The 26819-nt window shown below is 34.7% G+C and overlaps 2 protein-coding genes across 16 annotated transcripts; both read right to left on the reverse strand.

Moving 5' to 3' along the window:
• On the reverse strand, positions 1-26608 carry LOC114282127 (pentatricopeptide repeat-containing protein At3g42630). Of its 15 annotated transcripts, none has more exons than XR_003636149.2 (8): positions 25916-26608; positions 25680-25773; positions 23917-24063; positions 23646-23776; positions 18900-20192; positions 18622-18688; positions 799-953; positions 1-422 (listed from the first exon to the last, which is right to left on the reverse strand). XR_003636149.2 is itself a non-coding variant. In XM_028224793.2 (5 exons), exons 1-5 carry the CDS (start codon positions 26126-26128, stop codon positions 19047-19049), a joined length of 1731 nt encoding a protein of 576 aa, XP_028080594.2. In that variant the 5' UTR covers positions 26129-26608; the 3' UTR covers positions 18621-19046. The 15 variants fall into 15 exon arrangements, 3 of the variants coding, with proteins under 3 accessions (XP_028080594.2, XP_082748025.1, XP_082748024.1); XR_003636134.2 differs by having other exon boundaries at positions 18622-18721; XR_003636142.2 differs by having other exon boundaries at positions 18622-18726.
• LOC114259418 (pentatricopeptide repeat-containing protein At4g16470-like) lies at positions 8825-13316 on the reverse strand. The gene is made up of 6 exons (XM_082891900.1): positions 12728-13316; positions 11138-11267; positions 10859-11008; positions 10680-10794; positions 10116-10167; positions 8825-9375 (listed from the first exon to the last, which is right to left on the reverse strand). The coding sequence occupies exons 3-6, from the start codon at positions 10861-10863 to the stop codon at positions 9320-9322; spliced, it is 228 nt and encodes a 75-aa protein (XP_082748026.1). The 5' UTR covers positions 10864-11008; positions 11138-11267; positions 12728-13316; the 3' UTR covers positions 8825-9319.
• Positions 26609-26819: the final 211 nt, after the last annotated feature.

Raw genomic sequence — 26819 nt, forward strand, 5'->3', positions numbered from 1 at the left:
TTAGGGCAATATTTCCTTAATTAACAACAAATTCAATAGCTTGAATTTCTCACCTGTTCCATACAAGGAAGATCGCAAGTTAAAGAAAATCCAGTCAGTAGCACTATTATAGTAATCATATACAAAAAACCAAATACTTGTAAAAGTACACAACTAAGGCAACAGAGATTCTCAACATATATGACCAATTTTCAAGCCTGAACGAGCAAGAGCTCTGATTGTAGACTGAGCACCTGGTCCAGGGATCTTAGTTTTGTTCCCTCATGTAGCCTGGAGCTTGAAACATTATATAATTCAGCATATAAAAATTAAGGGGGGAAAGACCCAAGACATTGCATTGGTATGCAACATCTTGTGTTGCAAGCATGGTAGCATTCGGTGAAGATTCATCCATGTCAGCCTTCATCTTCATACTACCTGACCTGGAGAAAAGGCAAAAACATGTCACAGAACAGAGGATAAATAGTAAAAAGAATGAAGAAAGCTTTCAATATACAACACACATCTGGTTACAATTGCAAGTGATCGGCTTATAGTCTGATTGTTACTTTTTCTTTTTTGGGTACTTCAGAAATGTACGTCTGATTGTTACTTACATAGTAATATTATGTAGACAATTAGGAACAACATGAAAACAAAAGAAGCATAGACACACACAAGCCTGTGTAATGCATGCAAAAAACTTAAACATGTCACCAACCATTGCCCATGACGCAAGCCTGCATAATGTGTGCATAAATTTTAAACTGGTCACCGACCATTGCCCATGACTAGAGAAAAAATACTTGATGGATATACCTTGAACAACCTAGAAAGGGGCTGTTTCCACTGAACCTGTAGTTGATTGGAGTTTTGGATCATGGGTGAGGTGGATAATGGTTGGCCATGGATGCAGTCTTGCCACAAAGGCCATGTGCAGTATTTATGGGGGTCTCAATTAGAGAAATCTTTTCCTGCAAACAAGTATTGCTGCATTATTATTATTATTATTATTATTATTATTATTATTATTATTATTATTCTTTTTGCTTCAGTTGACATGGTGGTTGCTGGTCTAACAAGTATGGACTACGAAGCATGGACCCAAAATTAGTGCAGTGACAGTGTTCGACACGGGGACACGCCGGGAACACGGGGACACGTACGAGATACACCAAATAGTGTGTCCCTTTAATTTAATGATTTTTTGTAGGGGACATGGCGGGGACTCGCGTGTCCATATGGTGACACGGCATAAGACACGGCTTTCTTTCGCCTCTCTTATTTGGTACTTTTGTGAAGAATATTATTAAATGTTGAATGTTTTCCCTTTCTCGTCTTAGTTCTTATTATCGTTTATTATGACTTTTTTGTGAATGGATGATCTATGAATTTGTTTAAATGTAGTGGTTAGATTTATTGAATTAATGTTACTATGTTAGTATTTGTTAATTTTGATTTAGGATGAATGTAATGTGAATCTACATAACACATAAAAATATATAAAAATAAATAAAATAAAATAAAATAAAATTCACCATGTCTCCCGCCATGTCCGTGTTCCTATTTTTTGAAAATTGCCGTGTCCGTGTCCGTACTTCACGTGATGCGAAACGGACACAACACGGACACGTCAATATGCAAATTTTTAAAATTTGTAGGACATGACATGTGGAAGACACATGCAAAATATATAATTCCATATACATTGAAGTCAAAAGATGATAATTTTTAAAATCTAAATCAGAAGAAAGTGTATAAATTTACATTGTTTTTGTTTTATTATTGAATTCCAAGTTATTTTCTTCAAATTTATAATGTGTTTCATGTGTGCTCAAGTGTTGGGAAGTGTTCGATGAGTGTCGTCTCGTGTCGGACATGATACATTACGTTTTAAAAAGTGTTTGTGCTTCTTGGTTGCTGCTGTATAATGGCTATTGCCAGTGCATTGTACAAACTATTTGGCAGGTTTTCTGGCGATCTTGGTGGTTGGGAGTGATTTTGATCAGGTAATTCACTGGGTTGCAGAGTAGGTGGAGGTCAGTCGGCAAAAAAAGTTTCATTGGGGGCTGTGCCTGTGGGTTTGAAACTGCATGTCAAGAAGCTGCTTCCCATGGTAGTTTAATTTCTATAATTTGAAATTGGGATGTACCAATGTTACATAGATTACGTTTTACCAGCGGTGTCGCAGTAGGCTAACGTGTGGGTTTGGAAAGGAGACACAATGGCCGAATGACCTAGTGCATGTGGCAACATAAGCTACAACCCATGAAGGCTTGGTGTGTGCGTGAAAATGGTAAGGTGGGTTGCATGGTGTTTCACTCGGAGCATGGGGAATAATGGTTTGGGTGTAGTTATAATTCGGTATAGGTTGCATGCTTTGGGGTCATGAGTTTGCATGGAATTGTTGTGGGGAAGGCCAAATTGGCAATCCATGGGGCACAAATTCTCTCTACATAACCAGTGCACAAGAGATGGGCTTGGTTATATTAAAATATTGAACAATGAGATTATTGTGCTGGTCCATTTGTTATATAGCTCATGATGTTATCATCCATTACTGTATATGTAATGGGTTTAATCAAAATATGATGTAAATTGCAATCTCATACTCCATGACCTTGATGATGAGTATATACTATCTCATATGGATAAATTCAAGTCCATATGTTGAGTTTGTATTTTGACACCTTGTTATTTATTGTATCATGCAGGTCATGCTTTGATTTTTGTATAAATTATAAATATGCCTTGAGTTGGGATTGACAGTGGCATGATGGCATGGATGTTGGATTTATTAGTGGTAGGTGGAATGGAGACAGGTATTCAGGCAAGGATTGTTCTTTTATAGGAATATAACAAGCAAAATATACTTGGCCAAGGGTTTACATGCCTGTACGCATACCACGATTGAAGGTATCAGAAATGTGCCGGTCGATGACACCGTGGATGGAAGCTCTAGATACCATGGTTACCCCAGAATAAAATGGATAGGATTGGAGTTTGTCCAGACTTGGACCAGCAGGTGTGGACTAGTGGATGATGAATTATATCATGGCCAAGAACCAACTAAACCAACCTCTTCTAAGGTTTTATCCTAAGAGGGAGGTCATGGGTTCAACTCTCTCTAAGGGGTTGAACTCTCTCCAAGGGGGAGTTGAATTAGGAACCAAGCACTTGGTGCTTTGCAAGGGTAGGAAGGCTAACAACGAATAGCTGACTTTCGCTGATCAAAAAAAAATATATATACCTTGGCCAAGGGTTTACACATCTGTAGAGGTTTGTTCGTTTACGTAGAACGTGGTAGACAGTACCAAAAACATGTTGGTGTATGGCACCATGGATGGAAGTTTTGAAAGCCATTGGTTTCCTCCATTTGAGAATATGATTGGCATTTGTCCATGGAGATGGACAGGTGATTTATACAAAGAAGATTGTTGATGAGATTCCCTAGAAGAGTAGTTATTTGTGATTTTCTCCATTGTAATTGTGTTATGGAATATCATAGGACGTAGGTCAATGGTATTAACATGACAAATATGGATAACATAAATATTTAGGTAATTCCTTCCATGGTATATTGATTGAACAAATGGAATGATAAAATATATTGGAAATTTAAAGGAACGATCTACGAGATTAACTGAAAAGAAACTGAAAGTAGAGTTAAACCAATTGAATCAAAACAAAAGCAATCTTATTCAAGTGCTACATTCATTATGCAATGTGGGTACAAAATTGGTTGTCTTTCAACATTCAGCTTAGCTTTATTATGTTCATGGAATTGACAAATTATCTTATGAATTGCATACAATGAATGTGGAATGGATAGTTGTTTATCTTTACTTACCTTAGAGCTTAGTTTATAAATCAAATCCTTTGTCGTTTGGATTAATAATTGACGTGCTGCTGACAGGTTCATTTGTTGTTAACACTTTTTAAGTCCTTTATTGCTTCTCATATACTAACATTGCACAATGTCTTCTATGGCACCGGACTTGTTTTGTTTTCAGAGTACTGTGAGTTAGACATATACCAGACACCATTTGGCACGTGTCAAACTCACGTCTAATGTGTCCTATTATTTATTAAAAAACAAAAAACAAAAAACAAAAATAGACCCAGCCATGCTTCAGACACACATATTCATTGCTTACGTACATGAAACACATTACAAATTTGAACAAAATAAAAGAACTTAAGATCCTTGATTAAAAATTAAAAAATGTACATTTATACTTACTAATCCCTCCACCTTTAAACTTCAGAAAATAGTATATGTTGTATTTTTTTATTATCTTTGAATATACATATATATGATGTATAATAAAAATATAAGATTACATATTTTGTGTCCCTAAAATGTCAGATGTCAACATGAAGTCTGGATTTGCTGAAGTTGAAGATCTCAACTTCACGGTGAAGTTGACCCATTGTTAAACTAACTTGGACTCACTTGGATAATCTAAACCATTCATATTATACAACTAAATAAGAAAATTATCCATGCAAAAAATCAAATTCATCCAACATCAAATGTCATACTGTTAGATCATTTTTATTTATAAGGCCTACATGTTTTTAAGAATAGACCATTCATTTATTATAATACGTTTGCGATTTGATCATGTGATTACTTATGTCTGATTAACTTAATTTTTTGCATAAATGTTCTTCTCAATTTATCATATAAGGTAAACGGTTCAGATCATTGACATGAGTACAGATTAGTCTCACAATGCACCACCTTCACCTATGAAGTTGAGATCTTCAATTTTAACAAATCCAAACTCGTCAACATGTCCATGCGATGTGAGACATGTTGGCATCAATTTTAACACGGAGATTTTATTTACAATTTTACAATTTTGTCTTTAGCATTTTAGTATTTCATTTATTTTGTTTTTAATTATATTTTAATTGAGAATTTATTGATATTTATTTATTTTTTATTTTGTTAGGATTTAGTTTCCTATTTTGATTAGGGCTTTTGGACTATATATATATATATATATATATAATATTTTGGTATTGTATTATTCAGCTTGGGATTATTAAATTGAGTGTTACCGTTGTGGCATTGTGTAAGGATTGCAGCCCTTGTTCTTCTTCTCTCTTCTATTTCCCCAGAAAGTTCTACATAAAGCAAAAAAAACATTCAAAAAATCAAAATCATCAAGGTGTTACTGTTGCCTACCATAACACAATCCTAGTTGTGTTCATCCACCAAAGTCTGTCACAAGAGGCCTAGGATGTCAACCACAACGATCAAAGTCTGTCACAAGAGGCCTAGGATGTCAACCACAACGATCGTAGAAGACGTCATGTTGAGACTCTCGCCATCAGTATCAACTCGTTGGAGCCGATTCTTCCAGGTATCATCGACTTCTTTTCCCCTTCCCTATATTGTCTTTGTCAGAGCTGCCATGCATAAGGAAACTTTGTGTTTTGAGCTACGAACTTCAAAGAAGACGATTGAATAATCCTACCCAACCAACGTCACAACCCAATGCCATCTCGTTGACTCTCACCATCAATGCTGCTATGTACCAACAGTCCCCTCCATCTTCAATCGTTGTATCCTTCCCTCTCATTGCAGTCAACAACTCACCAAAGTTTCCGCAATTCATAGACGTTAGTTCGCACTTGGACAACCCCTCGTGAGGAAAAAAACAACGAACCAACAGGTAGGTAACCTTGTAACCCTTTTCATCCTTCAGTCTGTACTCAATATTTCACTCGACCAGTATTACCTAAAATCCATCCCACCCATAACACAAACCCAACCCAATAATTTTAAAGCAATTAAAAATAAACGATCCATCTTTCATTAAAACATCGCTGCAACCCAGTTAGTCCACACTCGCATAACCAAAATCCAGCTCAATTCCAAACCCCAAACAGCCAGTCCCAAAAAATAATAATAATGGCCGCGTAAAAACAATCTTTATTGCCATATTATTTTAAGGGAAATGTTAGGAATTATGAAAATTTTTTCATGAAAATAATCATGAAAAATTTGTGACCCTTAGATTACCTTGATTAGTGTGTGATGCTTTATTGAAAGTGTAATCCAAAGGTCATAAATCTTTCATGACCATTTTCATGAAAGACTTTTCATGATACCTAGCATTACTGTTATTTTAACTATGGAGACCAATTCAAAGTTATTTTAATAGTTTGAAAAAATACTTAGGAGGAGATGATAGTAGTGCAAATTCGTTAGATCCGAGTAATTTTGGACAAATTATTGACCTATATTTTAAGGGATACTTTCGAAACTTCTTGAAGTGATTGTGAAAATCAGCTGACAATTGTTGATCAACCAATTTCAAAGTATTAAGGAACGTGACATTATTTTGGAAAATATTTTGGAGTAAGTCTAAGAAACCAAGCTGAAGGAAAAGAAAATCCCACATGCAACATAATTTTTCCAAAAGGAGAGCATCCTATTGCACCGTCACCAACCGATTCTTTGATAAAGTTAGGCGGACTGATTTTATTGGTATTGAAGATTTGTTTGGCATGTCCAATCCATATTTGGTGGACCTTGACAACAGCCTAACAATATTGATCAATTGAACCATGAAGAAAATCAAGCAGCTAGCCTATTAGTATTTGATTTGCGGGTGTGAAAGAGTTCTTTTCCACAGTAAGGGAGAATGATATTGGACGTCTCACCAATTTTAGCATTGAAATCTTATTTACAATTTAATAAATTTTTCTTTAGTATTTTCGCATTTTTTTTTAATTATAGTTTAATTAGGAGTTTATTAATAATATTTATTTTCTTACTTTGTTAGGATTTATTTCTTTTTTTAATTAGGGTTTTTAGCCTATATCTATATAACTTAACTATAGTTTGCTTTCTAATACGGGTTTTTAGCCTATATATATCACTATCACTGCTGGAAAACAGACTTTTAGTGGCGTTTAAAAAACGCCGCTATAAGTGTCAAAAACGCCGCTAATTCCTTTTGCGACGCTTAGTACCAAACGCCGAGGACGCGGCCGTCGCTATAGCTTTGTGGCGTTTTAAAAATGTCGTGATATTAGTATAGGCGGCGTTTTTAAAAACGCCGCCAAATGTCCTACTAAACACACGCTAACGTCACTGATGATATTTAGCGACGTTTTTTAAAAACGCCGTCATATCCTTTTTTAAATATGACCATTAATAAGTAGGGTTTAAGAGGCATTTGTAGAAACGCCGTTATATCTCTTTTTTTTTTTTTTAATAAAAAAAATTGTACTAATTTTATTTGATTGAACTAAAAAAATACCTTAATAGCACTAATATAAAATAACAACTCCCATTCGAATAGCTATAATGAAGCACTAATTCACTTTCTCATTCAATTAATACCCAATCACTATTACCTACAAAATTAATATATTCAAAATCCAAAAATCATGTTTTAACATTAAACCACAAACTAACATATATCCAAAAATTATGTCTTAGCATTAACCACAAACCAACATATATTCAAAAATCATGTCTTAGCATTAAAGTTGTAGTCTTCACTGGTCTACATGCCTGCATCAGAACATAAACTGCAATCAGATTCACTAAAATAAACACAAATTGAAGAATTTGTACCCAATACTTATAAAGAGTACTTAAACCTTGAAGAAGCACTAACAAGAAGATTTTATCACATACCAAGAAGCACTAAATACATATAAAGAAAAGGGCATACCTAAAGACAATACAGACACATATGAGAATCATGTAAAATTAAATAAATAATACTCTCATAGCATAAACAAATTTAGAGGTCATTTGATCTAACTCCCACTCATCAAATTAGGCAAGACTTCTGAAGGGTCTTTAACATATTATTCAAAGATCCATGGGTCTTAAATTACTAACACAATAACTTATTCAAAGATCCATCTCTCTCTCTCTTTCTCTCTCTCTCTCTCCCTCTCTCTCTCTCTCTATTATTCAAAGATCCATGGGTCTTAAATTATTCAAAGATCCATGGGTCTTAATAAGATCACAAATATACAAACAAACTCAGTAGTAAAACATCAAAGAAGATCAGTGCAATTACTAATGAGAAGCAAGTAATGGAATACACATTGAGATGCAAGAACTATTTCCATTTTTGTGACTGTCTTTTACCATACGACTCCATATAGATTGACAGTTCATACTTACTCCCAATGCAAGTGTTCCATGCACTTTCAATGACTCAATTCTGAAAAGTTCCTTTCCCCTTGAAAAGTAAAATGACCTGAGTATATCATTATATCTAGATTTTGGGCATTGCAAGGATTAATAAGCAAAGTTTTTTTTCAGCCATCTGCTAGTGGGAAGAAGTCATACATAGTGATTCTCATGGGTACTCTAGACATTATTATACTATCAAATTCGGTATTCAGGATAAAGAGTACTTTTTCATAGTTAGTATGATTTCCGATAACCTGAGAACCACTAACTCCTCCCGAGTCCTAAGCCTTTTTTCTTTTTTTTTTAAATTTCTTCAACCATATTTCTTTGTTGGTGTTACTACCATAGCTGAGCTGAAAAATCAGCACAAGCATAACTCAAACTTCGCCTTGGGAATGACATACATCCTTAAAAACTAGCCACTTAACTGACCTTGGAATTATGTCTGGTTTCTGAATGTCGAAGCAATTAATTAAATTGAAGCTAATTTATGCATTAAAGTACACCTCTAAAAACCCTCCATCAAGAGGCCCCACATTATTTGCGTCTCGTGACATTGAAGTTGACTCAATCACCACAATTAATTTAAACTTAATTTAATAATGTCATCCATTGACATGGTAGCATGCAACCATGGAGAACCACTCATACAACCTTATCATGATTAAAAATTACAAGCAAGAGATAGTTAGCACTGCAACTTCCAGAACCACAGCCACCACAGTAAAGCAATTTAAAAAGGAAAATTATATCTATATAATGACATCCAAGACAATATGAAGCAGCAAAAGTCAATGTCGATGCGAGGAGAAATGAGAGATTGGTTACCAATTGAACAAAATATGCTTCCATGCCTATTGACTGTCGTACATTTGTCCATCCAAATTTCATAGCAAGTTTCTAAATGATTTGCCCCAAAATCACCATCTTATTCCTTTGATTTACTTTTCCAAAATAACAAGAGACTAAAAACTCCATATAGTGGTTTTGCTCTATTGATCAAATGACTGACCGCAAAAATTGAGAGCAAACATTAACTTAAAATTTTCGAACAAGGGACCAAGTGGTCCTACAATATTCTATCCTTACCTTGAGAGCTAATACTAAATGCTTGCTGTTGACATTCCCAACCTCCATTTCCAGAGGATTTTTATCCATGGATTATGAGTTTCTTGTTCTGAGCAGCTTCTGAAGAATGGAGGCTCGTAATCCACAGGCTGCAAGATCAATGTGTGAGTGACTATATTTTTCTGTGGTCAAATAATACAGAGAGAGGAGAAGGATTTTTAGATGCATTATTGGGATAATGACAAGCCAAAACACCCAACATCTGTAAGATTCAAATGTCCCTATCTTTACCAGAATTTCTCATGCCAACAAAACTGTAGTTTAAAAAGAACACAATTCTAATAGCATAGAGATAATTTATAATTAGCTAATATCATTGGACAACTAATAGAACAAACCACAAAAGATGCTAATTTGTGGAAATCATATGCAGATACTAGTGCTTATGAGTTGCATTAATTATTTCCTCAGCCTTTTCATGGGAACAGTATCAAATTTTGGATTTTCTATACCTTTAATCAAGGATATCCAATGATCTGAAAGATGAAGTACACAAAAATCTAATTAACTGAAACGCATACCATGACATCATCATAGTAGAGGAGTTTCATCACTATAGTGCGCTGATACAGAAATCAAATAAAAATCTGGCAGTCAAAAGCAAAGCTTTTAAATTGTATCAAAATTCAAACTGTTGAGTACCATCCACTAATAAAACTTGAGCGCTTTAAAGGTATAGAAAATCCAAAATTTGATGATGTCATGGAAAACCAGTACGATATTCTAAATTTACATAAATAATAAATTCATCTTTTGGTCATTTAAACTTCACTAATCTAATTTCATTTGATAGAGAACATGAGAAAGAAAAAAATAAGTTTTCCCTTACCCGCACCCCACCCAGTCTTGATGCCAATGGTTTCTTGATAATTCCCGATGAACTGCAAGAAATGCACTTAAGTGAGCAAAATACCATATACAACTCAATATCATTACAACTATGTTGTTGAGAAATTAAACCATATATTGCTTATAATGTAGGACTTTGGCAAGCTAAGAGACCAAGACACATAAGCAGCTGATAATTTATAGATCTCATTGGAAACAAAATGAAAAAGGCATTAGTACGTCATTTAAATTCATTTGTGTATTGTTACGTGTAATGAGTGCAAAGGGTATACATCTCCTATATAGTCATGATTTCTTGTACTTTATGTTCCTTCCGTCCAAATTGTTTGTCTATTTCACTATTCCAGACATCCCAAAAACTCATCTATATTTTTAAATTTATTCTCTTCTCAACAATTTTGAAGACTTTACCTACAAGAACTAATTGAGATATTTAATTTGTGGGAGAAAAAATTTAATTTTCACTAAATTTTCTCCTTCCCCATCTATATTGTTTCCTGAATATACTTTCTTGTAAAAGAAGAGAATAGGTTTCAGGGAACACCTGTAATCCTGCACGCCAGAGTAACCCAATTGCTTCTTTCAGTCTTCCTGACAAACAAAGACCTCTTAATGTCCTGTCCAAATGGGTGGAGTTCTTGAGGACCTTGGCCTGAAAACTGGAAGATCTCACCAGTAATAATTTCATTCCATTAATGGAACAGAAACACTAGGGACATTTACCGCATTCAAAAAAGCAAAGCGTCGCCCATCCTTGGCTTGACAGAAAGGCCTTTTTTACCGCATTCAGACAACTCATTCCACCACGGCACAACACTAAAATTTCCCTTAGCTACAGGAAAGATAGTCTCACCCCCTTCTTCTACATTTGACCTACATCAATAGCAAAAGAAAATGAAGTCACAAGGGAAAAAAAAATTCTACATAAGATGCATTTTAGTGCAAAGCTTCAACATTGTACAGAGTGAACAAAAAAGAATGAAGTGGAGGTACAACTCTTACAAATACATGAGTAGTGTCGCTATCCGTTGGCCCCCATTTTTAGTGTTGAACTCATCAAGAAAATAGTCATAATGAGGCTCATATTTCTACCCAACTTCATAGTGGAGAACTTGCAGTTCTTCTCCATGCTCTGTAAGTAGTAGAGTCAGCTCAATTGGGTTGTACGATGGACTAAGTAAAAAAACATAAACAATGAAAATGCAGAAAGAAAGAAAAACCATGCAGAAAGACAAGTGGTAGAAAGGAAAAAGAAACAGAATAGTAGACATGTCCAACAGTTCAGACTTGCAACTTTTAGACTTGGACAATTCAGACTTGAAAATTTACATTTGTCACATTCGTACCATCAAGAATGGAGGAAAAGATCTATGATGATTAAAATGGAAGTAAAGTCAATGCAATCATCTGAATCAAATAAATCACAATATGAATCATGAAACCATAAAAATTATGAAAATCACAAGTAAAATGAGCACTTGATTCTTGGCACAGGAGTACAAAACCCAATCACAAATACAAAGAAACAGAAAATAAAATTAAAAATTAAACAAATAAGTGGAGAACATAAGGGAAAAGATGAAGATAATAATTTTTTGTTTTCCAAACTACAATTCTACCCACTTTTTTTTTTTTTTCCTCGCATGATCATTGTACCAATTAAGTGAAAACTGCAATCAAGAAAATCATTTCGAGTAAATTTTGCTTCATTATCTATACTATCCATATATTATATTATGTAATGTCAGCACACTCTTTAGTTTGAATCAGAAAATGAAGTTGTGTAACACTTTTTTCTTTTCCCTAAACAGTCCAATAAATATTGCTTTTTTACCGAGTATGCTTGATTTTCATTAGCTTTGTGGAAATATGGAAACTTGGCTCTTCTGAACTCTGCTCCTATGCAAACTCTCCTACTGGTACAAAACATTTGTAACCGCATAACTGTGGCTGAGAATGAAGAAGTCTATCAATTACTATTTCAAAATCAAGGCCCTCCCCCAAAACATTGGCTTTGAAGCATAATGATTATGGTTTTCAGAATCCTATTTCACAAAAACTACTTTCTTGGAATAGCAAAATTCTAGCATTCCAACCAAGAATCAGTTGTAATTTATTCGGGTCTTGTCATTGAAGATTTTTCCCTATTAAAATTTGATGCTACCAATCATCACAAAAAACAGTTCAAGCATTATGTTCTCTACTTCCTCTTAATTGCATTGATTATTTGATTATATCTAACTATCTAACTATTGCATAAAGCCAACCATACTTGGTGTAGATGTCAAAAATCAAACAACACAAAAAAGAAATAAAATAATAATAATAATAATTGAAGGCTTCACAAGATCCATAAACAAAAAATAAGCAAACGGCAATAACATCAGCATCCGAAAGGTGAAAAAAAGGAAACCGAAATGTGAACAAAATCATGCAAATTAATAAAGCATTTGAGTGACATACAAACACAGAACACATGCATGCACATATATAAATAGTAAAAAAAAAAAAAAAACTATGTTATTGAAGCGAACCCTATTTCAGAAAACAAAAAACGGAAGCAGAAAATCAAGAGAGGAAAAGAAAGGAGACCTGTAACGGGAATGGAAGGGGGAGATGATGAAGGGACGAAGCTTGGATTTGCGATTGGAATGGGCACCGAGAGAAGGAAGAATACAGTGGAGAGAGTGGTGTAAAAGGTTCGTTCGTCGTCTCTAGAAAGATGATCCAACTCACTATTACCAAACTCTTTATCCCTTCTCCGCATATTCGAAATCGCTCTGAGACCGATCTGAGAAATCAAGCACAGCCTCTCCTAAGATCACTTCCTCTGCGATCGAAACCAACCCCTCTTCTCTCTTCACAATCTCCCAGAGCTTCAGAGCTTCAGAGTGACATCGCAGAGAACAAAGGATGAATCGAGACAGAGAGAGAGAGAGAGAAAGGAGAGTGGAGCTTCAGAGTTTCAAATCAAAATCGCTCTGATGAATCTGTATGAATCTCAAAGATGAATCTCAAACAAAATTGCTCTGAATCGAAATTGCTCTCAAGGGTTTAGAAGCAATTGGGGGTGAGCAAATGAGAGGTGTGAGGAATGTGAAGGCGTGTGATTCAAAATAATGGTTTACAAAGCTTTAACAAGTATTCACAGATTCAAAATAGGCGCGTGAGGCGCAACGTATTTGGAGGCGTTTTTAAACGCCTCCTATGCCAAAACGGTGTCGTTTTATTAAAGGAATATGTGACGTGTTTATAAAACGTCGTTAAATATTAATTAAAGTGGCGTTTGAAAAAACGCCGTTAAAAAAACGCCGCCTAAACCTATTTTTCCTGTAGTGTATATAACTTAACTACAGACTGCTCTCTGAGAAGTAGTGCTATGAAGAGGCTCTGCATGCATATATCCATAAGTAACTTGGTGCAACATGGCAAATTTCATTAAGAGGAATGAGCAAAGAAAAGAAAAAGGGGTCAACATCTTACATTTTAGCCTCCACATATATTACATTTTGGCATTATATAATTCAGCTTGGGATTATTAATTAGTTATGAAATACGGACACTTCTAAGAATGTGACATGTTCATGTTGGATACCGACACTCTTCAGACACTTTCTCGACACTTGTCAGACACTCAACTAGACATGTCCTATTATTTTATAAATTTTTTTACATCTGGACACTTGAGAGACACATGTGTCCATCACTTGGATACACATGAAACTAATTATAAGTTTGAACAAAATAACCTAGGGTTCAAAGATAAAAGAAAATTAATATTTATAAAAAAAAAAAGGATAAAAGAAAATTAATGTAGATTTATCAAAATTAGAATTACATTACATTTTTTTTTTATTATCTTTGAATGAAATCTAAGAAGCATGGATACAGACACGCGATACGACACGACACGACATGGACATGCCGACACGCTAATTTTCAAAATATGCAGGACACGACATGTGAGGGACACACATGAAATATATAATTTTATATATTTATTATATGTTATATATACGAATATATTATTCAAAGATAATAAAAAAAATGTCATATTATATGTCATATATACGAATATATCATTCAAAGATAATAAAAAATGTAATATGACACTAATTCCTATAAATTTATATGATTTTTGTTTTATTATTGTATCTTAAATTGTTTTGTTCAAACTTATAATTAGTTTCACATGTGTCTAATCGATAGACACGTGTGTTTAAGCGATATACACATGTGTCCTCCAAGTGTCCAAAGAGTGTCCGGACTTTTAAAAAATATTAAAAAACATGATACGTTTTGAAGAATGTCAGACACGTGTCAGGGAAGTGTCCAAAGAGTGTCGGTGTCTGACACGGACACAACACAGATACGTCACATTCTTAGAAGTGTCCGTACTTTTTAGAATGAAATATTCATATGTATAACATGCAATAAATATATAAAATTATATATTTTGTGCATGTCATCCACATGTTGTGTGACGATCCCACCGTGCATATCATATTTATACTTATTTAATTATGTGTTAATAATTAATTATGATGTGTGTCATGTGATTAATTTGAGTATATCTGTCCGATTTGAAAATTATCTATTGTGATTTTTGTAATGATCCGAAATTGAAGGCCTTGATGGAGTCAGAAACCGAAATTGGCTATATGATAGATTAATTGGAATTTTTAGAACCATTTTGTAAGTTTAATTAAAAATTGATTTAGATTAATTAATTAAGTTGTGTTTAATTAGCTTAATGTTCTAATTGATGTATTACGCTATCCTAGGCATATATAAGTGAGCCATAAGCTCATTTGAGCTCATTCTTGATCATTTTAAGTGCAAAAATCTGAGAGAGAACCCTAGAGAGAGAGATAAACTTAATTTAGAGAGAGAGAGAGAGAGAGAGAGAGAGAGAAGAGCTTGTAGACTTGGAATTTTGCTTAAGGATTGAAGAATTAAGGGAGACAACTCGAGTTTTTGGTAGAATTGTTATTCTTGAAGGCCTTAGGTGAGTTTTTGAACTTTAATTCATGAGTTTAAGTTGACAAATATGTGTATTCAAGAAGTTATGAGATTAATCACAAGAGAATGTCTAAAACATGATGAATTTGACGTCAATCCATACACGCATGCATGATTTTGAAGAGTTCTATCATTTTTTAATAAAATTTTGCTATCTAAGCTTGAATTGAAGGATATGTCATACATACATACAAGAATTAAGTTGTTATGAAACTAATCTCCATGTTTTATAAGCCTTGGAAAGGAAATTTGAAACTAGATCATACATGCACGCACATAAGAGTGTAGAATCATCATTTTGATCATGGGTTTTATTACCTATGTTGAGTTTAGAAGTTGAATACTGTATGCATCCATGAATCATGTTGTTTTAGAACTCAATTGCATGTTTTTGAAGCTTTGGAAAAGAATTGGAAACAATTTTATACATGCATGAAGGTTTTGAGTTCAATTTTGGTAAATTCATGAGGTTTTGAGCAAATGATTTATGAATGATCATGTATTTGAGTTTTCTAAAATGTTTTTATAATTATCAAAGTGTTTTTATGAGTTTGGAATAACCATGCAAGCTTTTACATGTTATAATGCATTTTTGGAGCTCAAATTCTCTTCTAGAAAATCTAGAAATTCTGCAGACCGCTCGAGCAACCAAGTGGTGGCTTGAGTGAACATTGCGAGCTCCCAGTACTTTTATAGTTTGGATAGTTGGCTCAAGCAAACTGAGTATGTGTATTGAGATCGCTCTAGCGACCAAAAGTTGGCTCCAGCCACCAACTTATTTTTAGCATGTTTTCAAAAGATGGTTTGAGTTCATATCTTCATTCCCATCTCTTTTCGGGCATTCTTAGGCATGAATTATGACTTATTAAGGATTAATAAACTAAGAAACAACATAAGTAAATGATTAGAAAAGAGAAGAAAGATTAATTCGGCTTGAACATTGAGTTTCAATATGTGTATGGTTATGCATAATGTGTAGGTTTGAACGTTGAAAAGGACCATCGGATTAATCAAGGTGAGTAATATCTTAGTAAATATATTTTATTAAATGCTATTTTCTTAACGCTTTTATGGTAAGTCTTGGAACTTACGATTTCTAAAATATGAATAAGACTTCGAATGTTCCAATGTGATTTTGAATTTGACTTGATAAAGATTAAAACATGATGGACCCAATGGCGTTTTGTAAATGATAAACCCAAGGTCGTTTTGCATAAGATGGACCCAAGCTTGTTTTGTAAATAATGGACCCAAAGTCGTTTTGCATAAGATGGACCCAATGTCGTTTTGTAAATGATGGACCCAAGGTTGTTTTGCATAAGATGGACCCAAGGTCATTTTGCATATAATGGACCCAAGGTCGTTTTATTTGAAGTTGATATGAATAGAAGGGTATTTCAATTGTTTAAATTATAAGTATGATTTATTTATGTACGAATCTCATTCATTATCCTCTTTACTTTGATATTATTCACTAGACTTTCGTTCATTCCGTTATATATATATGTAGGTGAGCAGTGGGATGTCCAGCCCTAGTGAACCTGTGAAAGAATTAACGAGTTTTGTGGAGTCATCCAAGGATGCCTCACGCTCAAAGCTTTTATCTATGATCTTTTGTCCTTTGTTTTGTCGGCCATATTTGACTTTATTTTTGTATCTACTACATTTACCTCCTTTGAGTTTGTTATGCAATGACTCGTACTTGTGAATGACTCCAGGACATATATGTTATCTATGTGTTTGCATACGGATGTGAGTTATTAACGTATGAATATTCTATTTACTTCATATATGCACTATTCATTGGACAAAATTTGTAAGTCTGCTTCCGTTTCTGGCCCCATTACTAATTAAATATTTTGTTAATTCTAATTTTGAGGCTGGGTAATCTGGGATTACTAGCCGGTCATGGCTTAAACCTTTAGGGGTGGGTCGTGACATGTCATGTCCTATATTTTTTGAAAATTACTGTGTCAGCATATCCGTGTCGTGTCCTTGCTATATTGTGTGTTCGTGTTTGTGCTTCTTAGTTAATTAGTATTAAGGTTGTGGTCGTTGTGTTAGGGTTGTTACCTAAGAAGGATGGATATGGATACAAACACGGTGATTTCAAAACAAATGGGGACACTGACACGGCAGAGACATGGTAATAAAAAAAAAATCATATATTTTTATTTGCTTCATAGATTAATATTACATCCACAAACAACCAAAATTAACAAAATTAACACTAATTCAATATTTAAAATAAATAAATAAACAACACTTTTAAGTTAAACACTTATTGTTTATGTCTTTTTTTATGAATGATCTAATAAGTATTTAATCTAAGCAAAAAGTAATAAATATCCAACATCCATCAAAAGCACTTAAAAAAAAATAAAAAAATAAAAAACTAGTTGGTGTGTTCCTAAAGTGTCACTGGCGTGTTCCCAACATGTCCTTTGAAAAAAAATAATTAAATAAAGGGACACGTCGCATGACGTGTCCCATACATGTCCGCACCGTGCCCCTGTGTCCAAAAACCCCTATGACACTTGTTTTGAAGTATCGGTGATTCGTAGGTTGTTACCCTTATCTTCTCTTTCCCTGCAGTGCTTTTTGTCATAGTGTCTGTATTCGTGCTTCTTAGCTTGTTCCCGTTCCTTTTCTCCCTGTTTCTACCCACTCTCTGTTCTACCTATCAAAGCCCCAAATGCATTCCATAACCCCAAACTGCCATAAATTCACAGGCTACAGGTACACTATACAATGTCTCCTTGTTCTCTCTTGGATAATTTTTCCTTTCCTAGCAAGACATGAAAGGGCCTTACAATTTGATATTGTTAAAATGATAAAAATCCAATAAAGAATGTTAATAATTATTAGAATTCTAATAACTGAGATATTCCTAACCAAGAAAAATCCAAATAAAATTAATAAATAGGTTTTTAAGTTTTAGCTCATTTGGCTCACACAATTCAAAAGCAAATGGACAATCAATCTTTTATGCAAGTACTAAGAATGAATGACTATCCTATCCAAGACTCTTTAAATGAGCAACGGTCAAAGAATTGTACATTCCCAACAAAACATAAATCAATTGAGAAGATCACAGAAGTGAAAAGATTCCCCCAAAAATCAACAAATCCAAACATTTATTTCCTTTTGGCTAAATGGAAAAATTGCAGCATACAACAGTGTCAAAGGTAGAAAGAAAGGAGAAAAAAGAAAAAGGAAACAAGAGGTTACAAGTTGGTAGTTAATCATTTCAGACAAAATAAATATTAGGGGTTGTTTGGGATGATCTAAATAAGTGCACTTTTTGACTTTTTATGAAATATGGGTTGTGTTTGAAGTGATGTGTTAGAGAAGTGATGTGACTTAAATAAGATGATGTGACTTAAATAGAATAGGGACTTTTTAACTTTTTGTCTTTTTTCAAGTATGCCAAACTTGGCCTTAATGTGATGGGAAAGACCTACCATATGGTGTTCCATTCTACATTTCCATTGCATATCTTCTGCCCATTTGGTCCTCCTTCCATATGTTCTGGATGAATTAGTGCATGGAAGATCATAAGACCTGAACTATGAAACAAATACTTGGTATAGACTTGATGACAAGTTATGTGTGAATGAGCACAGCAAAATAAATTCTTTTTCTTTTTTTTTTTTTGATCAGCAACATATGAAATAGCAAAGCAATTGACATATGCAAACAGTAACCATATGGACGTAATTTTTAGAAGGAATTCACCTACTTGTGGTGTAGGCATAGAACTCAGTTATTGCTGCTGGCCCATAGATCGCTTGTTGATCTAAAAGCCTAAGCAGTTAAGAGCTGACATATCATCAGTAAGCAACTGGTTAGAGTATATGCACACAAATCATTACCCAAAATGCACTCATCAGTAATTCCAAAACAATTGGTTACTCCGATACTTCTTCTTGAGATAGGTTGAGATCAGCTCCTTATAAGTCCAGTTCTTCCTTTTAAACTCCAAAAATGCCTCTGAGCTTGAGTGAAAGCCTCCTTTTCCCAAAACCTCAAAAACAAATGGATCCGTAAATACCTGTGGAGAAGCATGTACATTCATTTTACTTAAAGCAAAGTCCAAATTCATTCCCAGTCTTTTGTCCAAGTAAGCATCAACAATGCAACCATAAGTCACAAGATCAGGGACAACTTGTTCATGCTTCATATGTTCAATGCTTAAATGGAGATCCCAAAACAAAGACATTTTTGAAAAAGCTAGAGCTCGAATGTTAAATGTTGTAAGATCAGGATGGAATCCGGCTTCCACCATTCTCAAAAATTCTCTCTGCAAGGTTTTCATTTTGAAATTCGCAGCATATGATAGAAGCAGAAGATTCCACAGAAGATTTCCCACATTTCTCCTACCAAGACCCACATCCCTCAGAAACTCACCTAATCTATAAAATTTCTTTTCCTTTATGTAGGCAAATGACATTGCCCTTATTCCGTCTTTTTCTATGAGAATTCTAGACCTTTTAAGACGGCCATATGCAGCTTCAATCTCAGTCAGAGAACCAAACAAGCTGTAATATATGATATAAGCATTTCCGATGGCAGAATCTACTGAGAAACCCCTTGAACCCATCTCTCTGACTGTATTTTCCATCAGCTCAAGCTGTCCTTGCTTTCCAAAGCAAGAGAGAGCCACTACATAAATCTCAGGTAGCAAGTTAGAGTCTCTCAAACTTGCTTGATGCAGAATTCTGGTCACATCATCAAAACGTCCCATCCTACCATAGGCTTCAATGAGTTTTGAAATTATATGAATATTAGGCCTAAAAGAACTGTTTAAAACTTCATCCCAAATTGCCTGTGCTTCGTGGAAAAGACCATTATCAGCATAGCAAAGCATCAGAGCTGACAAGGCAGAGTTGTCAAGTGGAAGACTTCCAGAATTGATCTCATGTAAAATCTCCTGAGCAACATGAGGTAAGTTTTTTCTTCTTAAGGTTTGAACCAATGCAACCAAATCCACATTAATGTTGTGATCGACACTTAGTTCCCGCTTCCAGTGTATCTATCTCAGCACACAAGAAAAGGAAAAAGATCATTATGTGAGAGAGAGAGAGAGAGAGAGAAGCTAATTATAGTTGATGCCCATTACGAAAAGTTTACAAATTTGCATAACAGAGACAGCACAAAAATACCATCAGCATTGGGCCCGCCCCAGTAAAATGAATGACTGAATTTTCATTTCATACATCAAGATAAAATATGAAAGTTCTATAAGAACACATTTAGATAAGACGGTAAACATAAAAATGGCTTCATTCAAATTGGACATAGCATAATAGTATTGAGTGAGAGTGCTACAGTGTAACAGTGCAAGCTGAAAATTCAGGTGCTCTGTTTTTGTTTTTGGTTTCGTTTTTTTCTTTTTCTTTTTATAAAGATGCAAGATATCAGTAAAGCTCTCCTTTAAACTGCATGAAGAAAATCTGATCACGGCTATTTCTTGACAGAATCCAAACACAGAAAAAGCAGCAGATGTTTACGATTCGATATATGTGGAACAAGAATCTAATGGCCCCAGGTTTTGCAAGGAAGTCTGGATTTGGAATGCAAGGACATCACTAGGAAGGATTCCCATTAGCCGTTTTGGAATGAAACTGAATTCCTCTCCTCCAAATGTTAACGTTCATTTAAAAGACAAAAGCGGAGGACCTCCCCCTCTCCAGAAAAGAATGCATTTATGATCAAAGCAAATCTTGGAAGCAAAGTACCAAACTCTCCTTCAATCAATTTTTGAAGGCCAATGGTTGTCAAATCGGAATACGAATCGTGTATCGTTTTTTATTTTTCTAAATCGCTTACCGTACCTTATCACGTATCGTAAGATACTTCAACACCTTTAAAAATAGGTAGAAAAATACATATAATTATAAATAAAAAAAATATATCCTGCGAGAATGAAACACTAAACAATGTATAATTCTTTAAATTACATAAGCAAATTACCTTAAATTAAATATACACATATACATATTGTCTTCGCAAGGCATAAATTAATAACACAAGATACTTAACACCATACAATAGATATGTCAGAAAGGTCGAGAAATAAAATAAAAGAGTACCATGACATCTCAAAAACACTTTTTTTTAATAAGTTAATGAAAAAAATTTACTATTAATTTACATAAAATAATTTGAATAATGTTTTTTCAAAATTGCTAAAGAAATTTAAGTATTTATGTAACATACGTATCACATTATGTATCACGTATCCTATATCGCATCACGTATTGTATATGTATCGTAAGATACATTTAATTTAAGATACGTATTGATGATAGCATTGAATTACCTCTAAAAAGTATTGAATCAGAAGATACGTATCGTGAATCGTAAGGTACTAACAACACTCATGACTCTAGAGCTTTTTGTCAAATGCCCTTCTTCAGATAAGATTACTTGCCACTATCCTAAACAAACTACAGGTGTTCTTGGTCAAATCAGCCTACTTAGCTGACCAGGCTAACAGGTTAACATTGACAACAGTCATTGTAGACACAAATTTTGAAATGTGCCCAGACCAGGCTAACAGGTTAACATTGACAAGAGTCATTGTAGACACAAATTTTGAAATGTGCCAACAGTCATTCTTCACCATGTGGAAAAAGCTTTGGCACTTAAAAACCCATGAACATCATAAGATCTCCTATGCCAATTCTTACCAAGAGTTATTCCAACCAGATCAGTTTTTCTCATCAAGATTGGATATTGAAGAAGCCTGCTGCCCATTTTTTGGTTTTGAAGACAAAACTTCTGAACCCATTTTCTTCTTCTGCACTGCAATAAGATGATTTTTCTCCAAATATTTCTCCTTAGAAATTGGACTCTTGGGTCTTAAAACCAAGACAATTATTCAAAGAAGACCCTGATATTAAATTTCATTTCCTATTATTCACTAGTCTGTTTGGATAAGATCTGAAAAAGTTAGACACTACACATTGTAAGCACATTAAGACATCTCCAAAGGACATTAAATCAGATGTGCTGAAAGCATATTCAGAATTCATGCTTCCCTCAAACTTCAATTTCAAGAAACCCTACTCCTCTCCTTCACTTACTTCCCTACCCCCAATTATGGTTTATCTGACCAGAAGGTCTGCGTAAGTTTAGTTTTGATAGGCATTCCTCATATTTAGCAGTATGTTTTGCCAGACATCATACAGATGAGGTAATTGGGGCCTTAAAATTATTCAAATGGATGTCTGATCCAGATTCTGTAAAATGTTTGGCAGTTAAATTAGCAATGAAGTAAGCAGTTCATACTAACACAGCTGCAGCCTAAATGAAGGCGGACTTGCAATCATATTTGTTGACAGAAGCTAATCATCAGATGCCCCCTGACCAGCACATCTGTCCTATTTGTTGGAATTAGAATTTCATATCATTGTATTTATGGTAATTTGTATAAAATCAGTAATTGTACAAATCACGGATTCAGTGCCTTGATTAGAATATTTACTAGTTTGTAATATTGATTCAATATATATACATAGTCTTGCCCCATTCAAAGGTAAGCCATCCCATTCTTTCCATTCAATTTGGTATCAGAGCCAAACCCTAGCGTCTCTCTCTCTCTCTCTGTCAGCAACTCCCAGCCACCACCCCGCCACCCGAAAGTTCTCACCCACAAGCCGACACACCTCCTTCTCCCTCATCCACCAGCTGACAGCCCCTCTTCTCTCTTCCTAGGCCCCGACAGCCCTTCTTCCTCCTTCCTAGCCCCTTGGAAGTGCCCAGAAATTCCTGCCGAGGGTCTGTAATTGCTGACCAGACTACTATGTGAGTGGGTATGGTTCGGTTCTCTCCCTAGGGTGATTTACACTCCTTTTTGACCCTTCCTAGGAGTTTGGTGCTTACTTTCTCGTTCTTTTTTGTGGTTGGGCTACCGGTTTGTTCAGTGGCACTTGTTGGATTACGTCGTTTTTTCCTGCTTCTTTGTTCATCATCTGTTGCTGTGTGATATCTCGGATTTGTTCATCATACCATGACTGAGTCTCCTTCTGCTGTGTTACCAACTAAACCCGTTCCGGTTAGTTCATATGACAAAAATCAGTAACATACTGTAGTGATGAGAATATTTTGAAGGACTTGAACTTTCACAAAGATCAATTGATAAACCCACTGCACCAAAAATTCTTAATGAGACTAGTTTTCCCATAAATTCTATCTTCTTTTTGTTGTTGTTGTTGTTGTTGTTGTTGTTGTTGTTGTTATAGAGAAAGAAAAACAGCGGCTATATTTTTAACGAAAAAATTTCATTTTTATAGTAGTGATATTGGGTTGGAAACTTGTTGTAAAGCTTTTCCAAAAGTCAGCTTCACCCCCCACAAATCATAAATCCTAAATCCACAACAATTAAACAGCATAGATCTAAGAAAGGATACCTACCATAGATGTATTCTTTATGGACCACACATGAATAAATCTAAGGATAAACCTCAACTAAGGAACATACCTTACCTACGTCTGGATCTGGTGGTGGGAGGTTGTTTTCACTGGAATAAGAGTGAATGGAGTGATCATCTGGTGGTGTCTTCTTCTTCTTGCTTGGAGCCATTGTCAAAAATTGGGATTTTTGTATGTTAGCTGCAGAGTGAAAGAACCCATATTTCAAAAATGAAAAAGAAAACCCACATTCAAAAGCAAATAAAAAAATAAACCAGATAGAAGACAAAGATTCAAATCCAGAATAAAAACCTTGATGAAAAAAAAAAATCAGATCATACCACGTTGCTGTTGAAACTTGGTGTAACGGAGCTCAAATCGACCACAACGGAGAATGGTATTCCTAGATGAAGCCCTCAGTAGCCTTGTGGAACCAGCTTTGGGCATAGCAAAGGAAGAGAGAGATAGAGGAGAGTCGTTGGGAAAAGCTGTTGTTTAAGAAGGATTAGAGTTCTTCATATCACACAGCAAAGGAAAGTTAAGAGAAATAAAGATGGATTGAGAGAAACGTGATTTGGTTCTGTTTTTCAAAAATGTATTCCAAAACTTACAATAAACAAGTTTAAAAACCAAAAATGTATTGTAAAACCGCAAGCAACCAGATTACATATTTCCCTATTAACTTCTCCAATCATGCACATACACATACAAAACTTACCCAACTATGATTACTCCTATATTAACTTGCTCTCTTTCTTTGACTCCACAACCACACTGACCATTAAACTGAGATTCTCTTCATACATAAATTTCTCAGTTTCTAAGTGGCCTGGCAGGCACTACGGCAGTGGGCTGTGACTTCAATTTGGAGGCAAAGCCCATGTTGAAATATACTCAGTAGAGAGTGAACAGGAGAGAGAAGAATAAAGTTATGAGAGTAGAGAAAATGTATTATTCGAGATGTTTTTTACAACTATATGAAGGGTATATATAGTACAATGGTGAGTTGTCCAAGAACACACAAAAGGAAAGAGAAATCAAATCCTATCACAATCATATCAAATCAAATCATACCTAAAGTAATTATGGTAGTAATGCTAGAATAGGTAGAAGTCAATCATGGTAAAAAAAGGAAATGATAACTATTAACAGGTAACAGCCCAAATGGCAGTGCATATAGCAACTGTGGTTGAAATCACAGAGAAGATGCCACTATATTCAAATGCCAATTGACAGTGAAACTACAATAACTACAAACATTAACTTCTATTTGAATCATGAACATGAATCACCCAAATAAAATCAAAGACTGATGCTTAAAGATAGATACAATCTTCTCCAGAGCAATCTTTAACTCAACCCATTTGAGTCAATTACCATTTAACCAACTACATCACCCATAAATCAAATACACTAAACTAGTTTAGTCCTAACTAGGTGGGGGTGGTCGGCTATATCAATTTGCCTTCTCTATTTGGCTTTATGAAAGCAAACCATATCATCTGTTAAAAAACAACATCAAGCATAACTAGACATCTCAAATCAAATTGAGATCAGCAATATCTCAGAACTACCCATCACTATTACAAATCACATTTTTATGTACTGACATATAACTTAGGGTAACTATCAATAGGTCCTAATAAGTGGATTTAATTTCCATCAAGTCTTATTAAAAATAAGTTCTAATAAAATCGTCGCTAAAAATAATTTTTTATGATGATTTTTTGCATGTCGCTAAAAATTGATAATTAGTGACTTTTTGTCATGATTTTTATAAATTGTTGCTAAAACTTATAATTAGTGACGTTTTTCTGTGATAAAATTTTCAAACTATTGCTAAAAATTAAAAATTAGTGACTTTTTGTGACCATTTTTTTAAACTCTCGCTAAAACTTATAATTAGTGACCTATTATCCAATAGTTTCTATGATAATTAATGATATTTTTCATCAAATACTATTAAAAAAATCACTAATTGTTAATTGTTAGTTTTCAGCGAAGTCCAAAATTTTTTATAGCAAGTCTCCTAAAACTTAATCAACACAACCTATACACACAAATGTATCTAACATGGGAATAAATAAAAGGAAAAAAGCAAAACCTTCTCCTTTGAGCTTGTTCCAGGATGATTCGAGGCCATTCGTTAGGTGGCCGAACATTTCTGCCTTGGAGTTGAGCAAGCCCCATAACTCGCTCTGCCAAACAAACAAATCATATACCCAGATAAATAGAATTTATATATATATATATATATATAATGGTATAAAGAAATTGAAATTTACTGGAAAGATTGAAATGGGTGTAATTAATTGAAGTAAAGTGTGTTGTTGGAGTTACGGTGAAGGAATTTCTGGAAGAGAAGGCAACGGAGAGAGTTGAGGCTGCCCAGGAAGAGCTAATGGTGGTTGAATTTGTTGAATTGGAAGAGGAGAGGGTTTTGTGGATTGGAAGTGAAGAAGAAGAAGAAGAAGATGAAGAAGAAGAAGCAGAAGAATTAAGAGAGAAACGGCGGGAAGTGAGGGTTGAGAAAGGGATGGTGGTGGCTTCCATGGTGAAGAAGACTACTCTCTCTCTCTCTCTCTCTGTCGCTTTTTTTCTCTCTCTAGAAATATTATCCGACCGGTTCCGCTACGTAGCTCGAAAAGGAGCCCCCGAATGGCCCGAAAGTGATAAAGGTGGTTTTTGTAGTGTTTGCCCAGTTGCACAACACAGAGATTGACAGCACGCGTTTACAAAGAAAGAATAGAAGAGGAGAGAGGAGAGAGAGAGAGCAACTAGTCGACGAAGAAGAACTGAGAGCGACCGGCGCTGACCACCGACGACCAGCGAGATACTCACTGTGCTGTTCGCCGTCCGTCAATCTCTGCTGATAGAGAGAGAGAGGAACTAGTCGGCGAAGAAGAAGAGTGACCTAGAGGAACTGAGAGCGACCGGCGCTGATCACCGACGACCACCGAAATACTCCCTGAATAATGCGTTTTTATTTATTTTTTCTTTTAATTTTTTTTTTCCTTGTTAAGCTTGATGTTCAGTTTGATATGTTTGTGGCGTATATAGGGTAGTTTGGGAGAGTGAGTTGATTTTTTTTTTTTTTTTTTGGACTTTTTAGTGTTTTTGGTTATTTTAATATGGGGTTAAAATGTTTTGTTTAGGAAAATTTTTTTGATTTTTTGATTTTTTTGATTTTTTATGAGAAAAAAAAATATAATAATTATGAGTTAGATGTGATATTTTATCTTAT

Source organism: Camellia sinensis, chromosome 10, assembly GCF_055761805.1.
Source record: "Camellia sinensis isolate YWXY chromosome 10, ASM5576180v1, whole genome shotgun sequence".
In the NCBI taxonomy this organism is placed as follows: domain Eukaryota; kingdom Viridiplantae; phylum Streptophyta; class Magnoliopsida; order Ericales; family Theaceae; genus Camellia; species Camellia sinensis.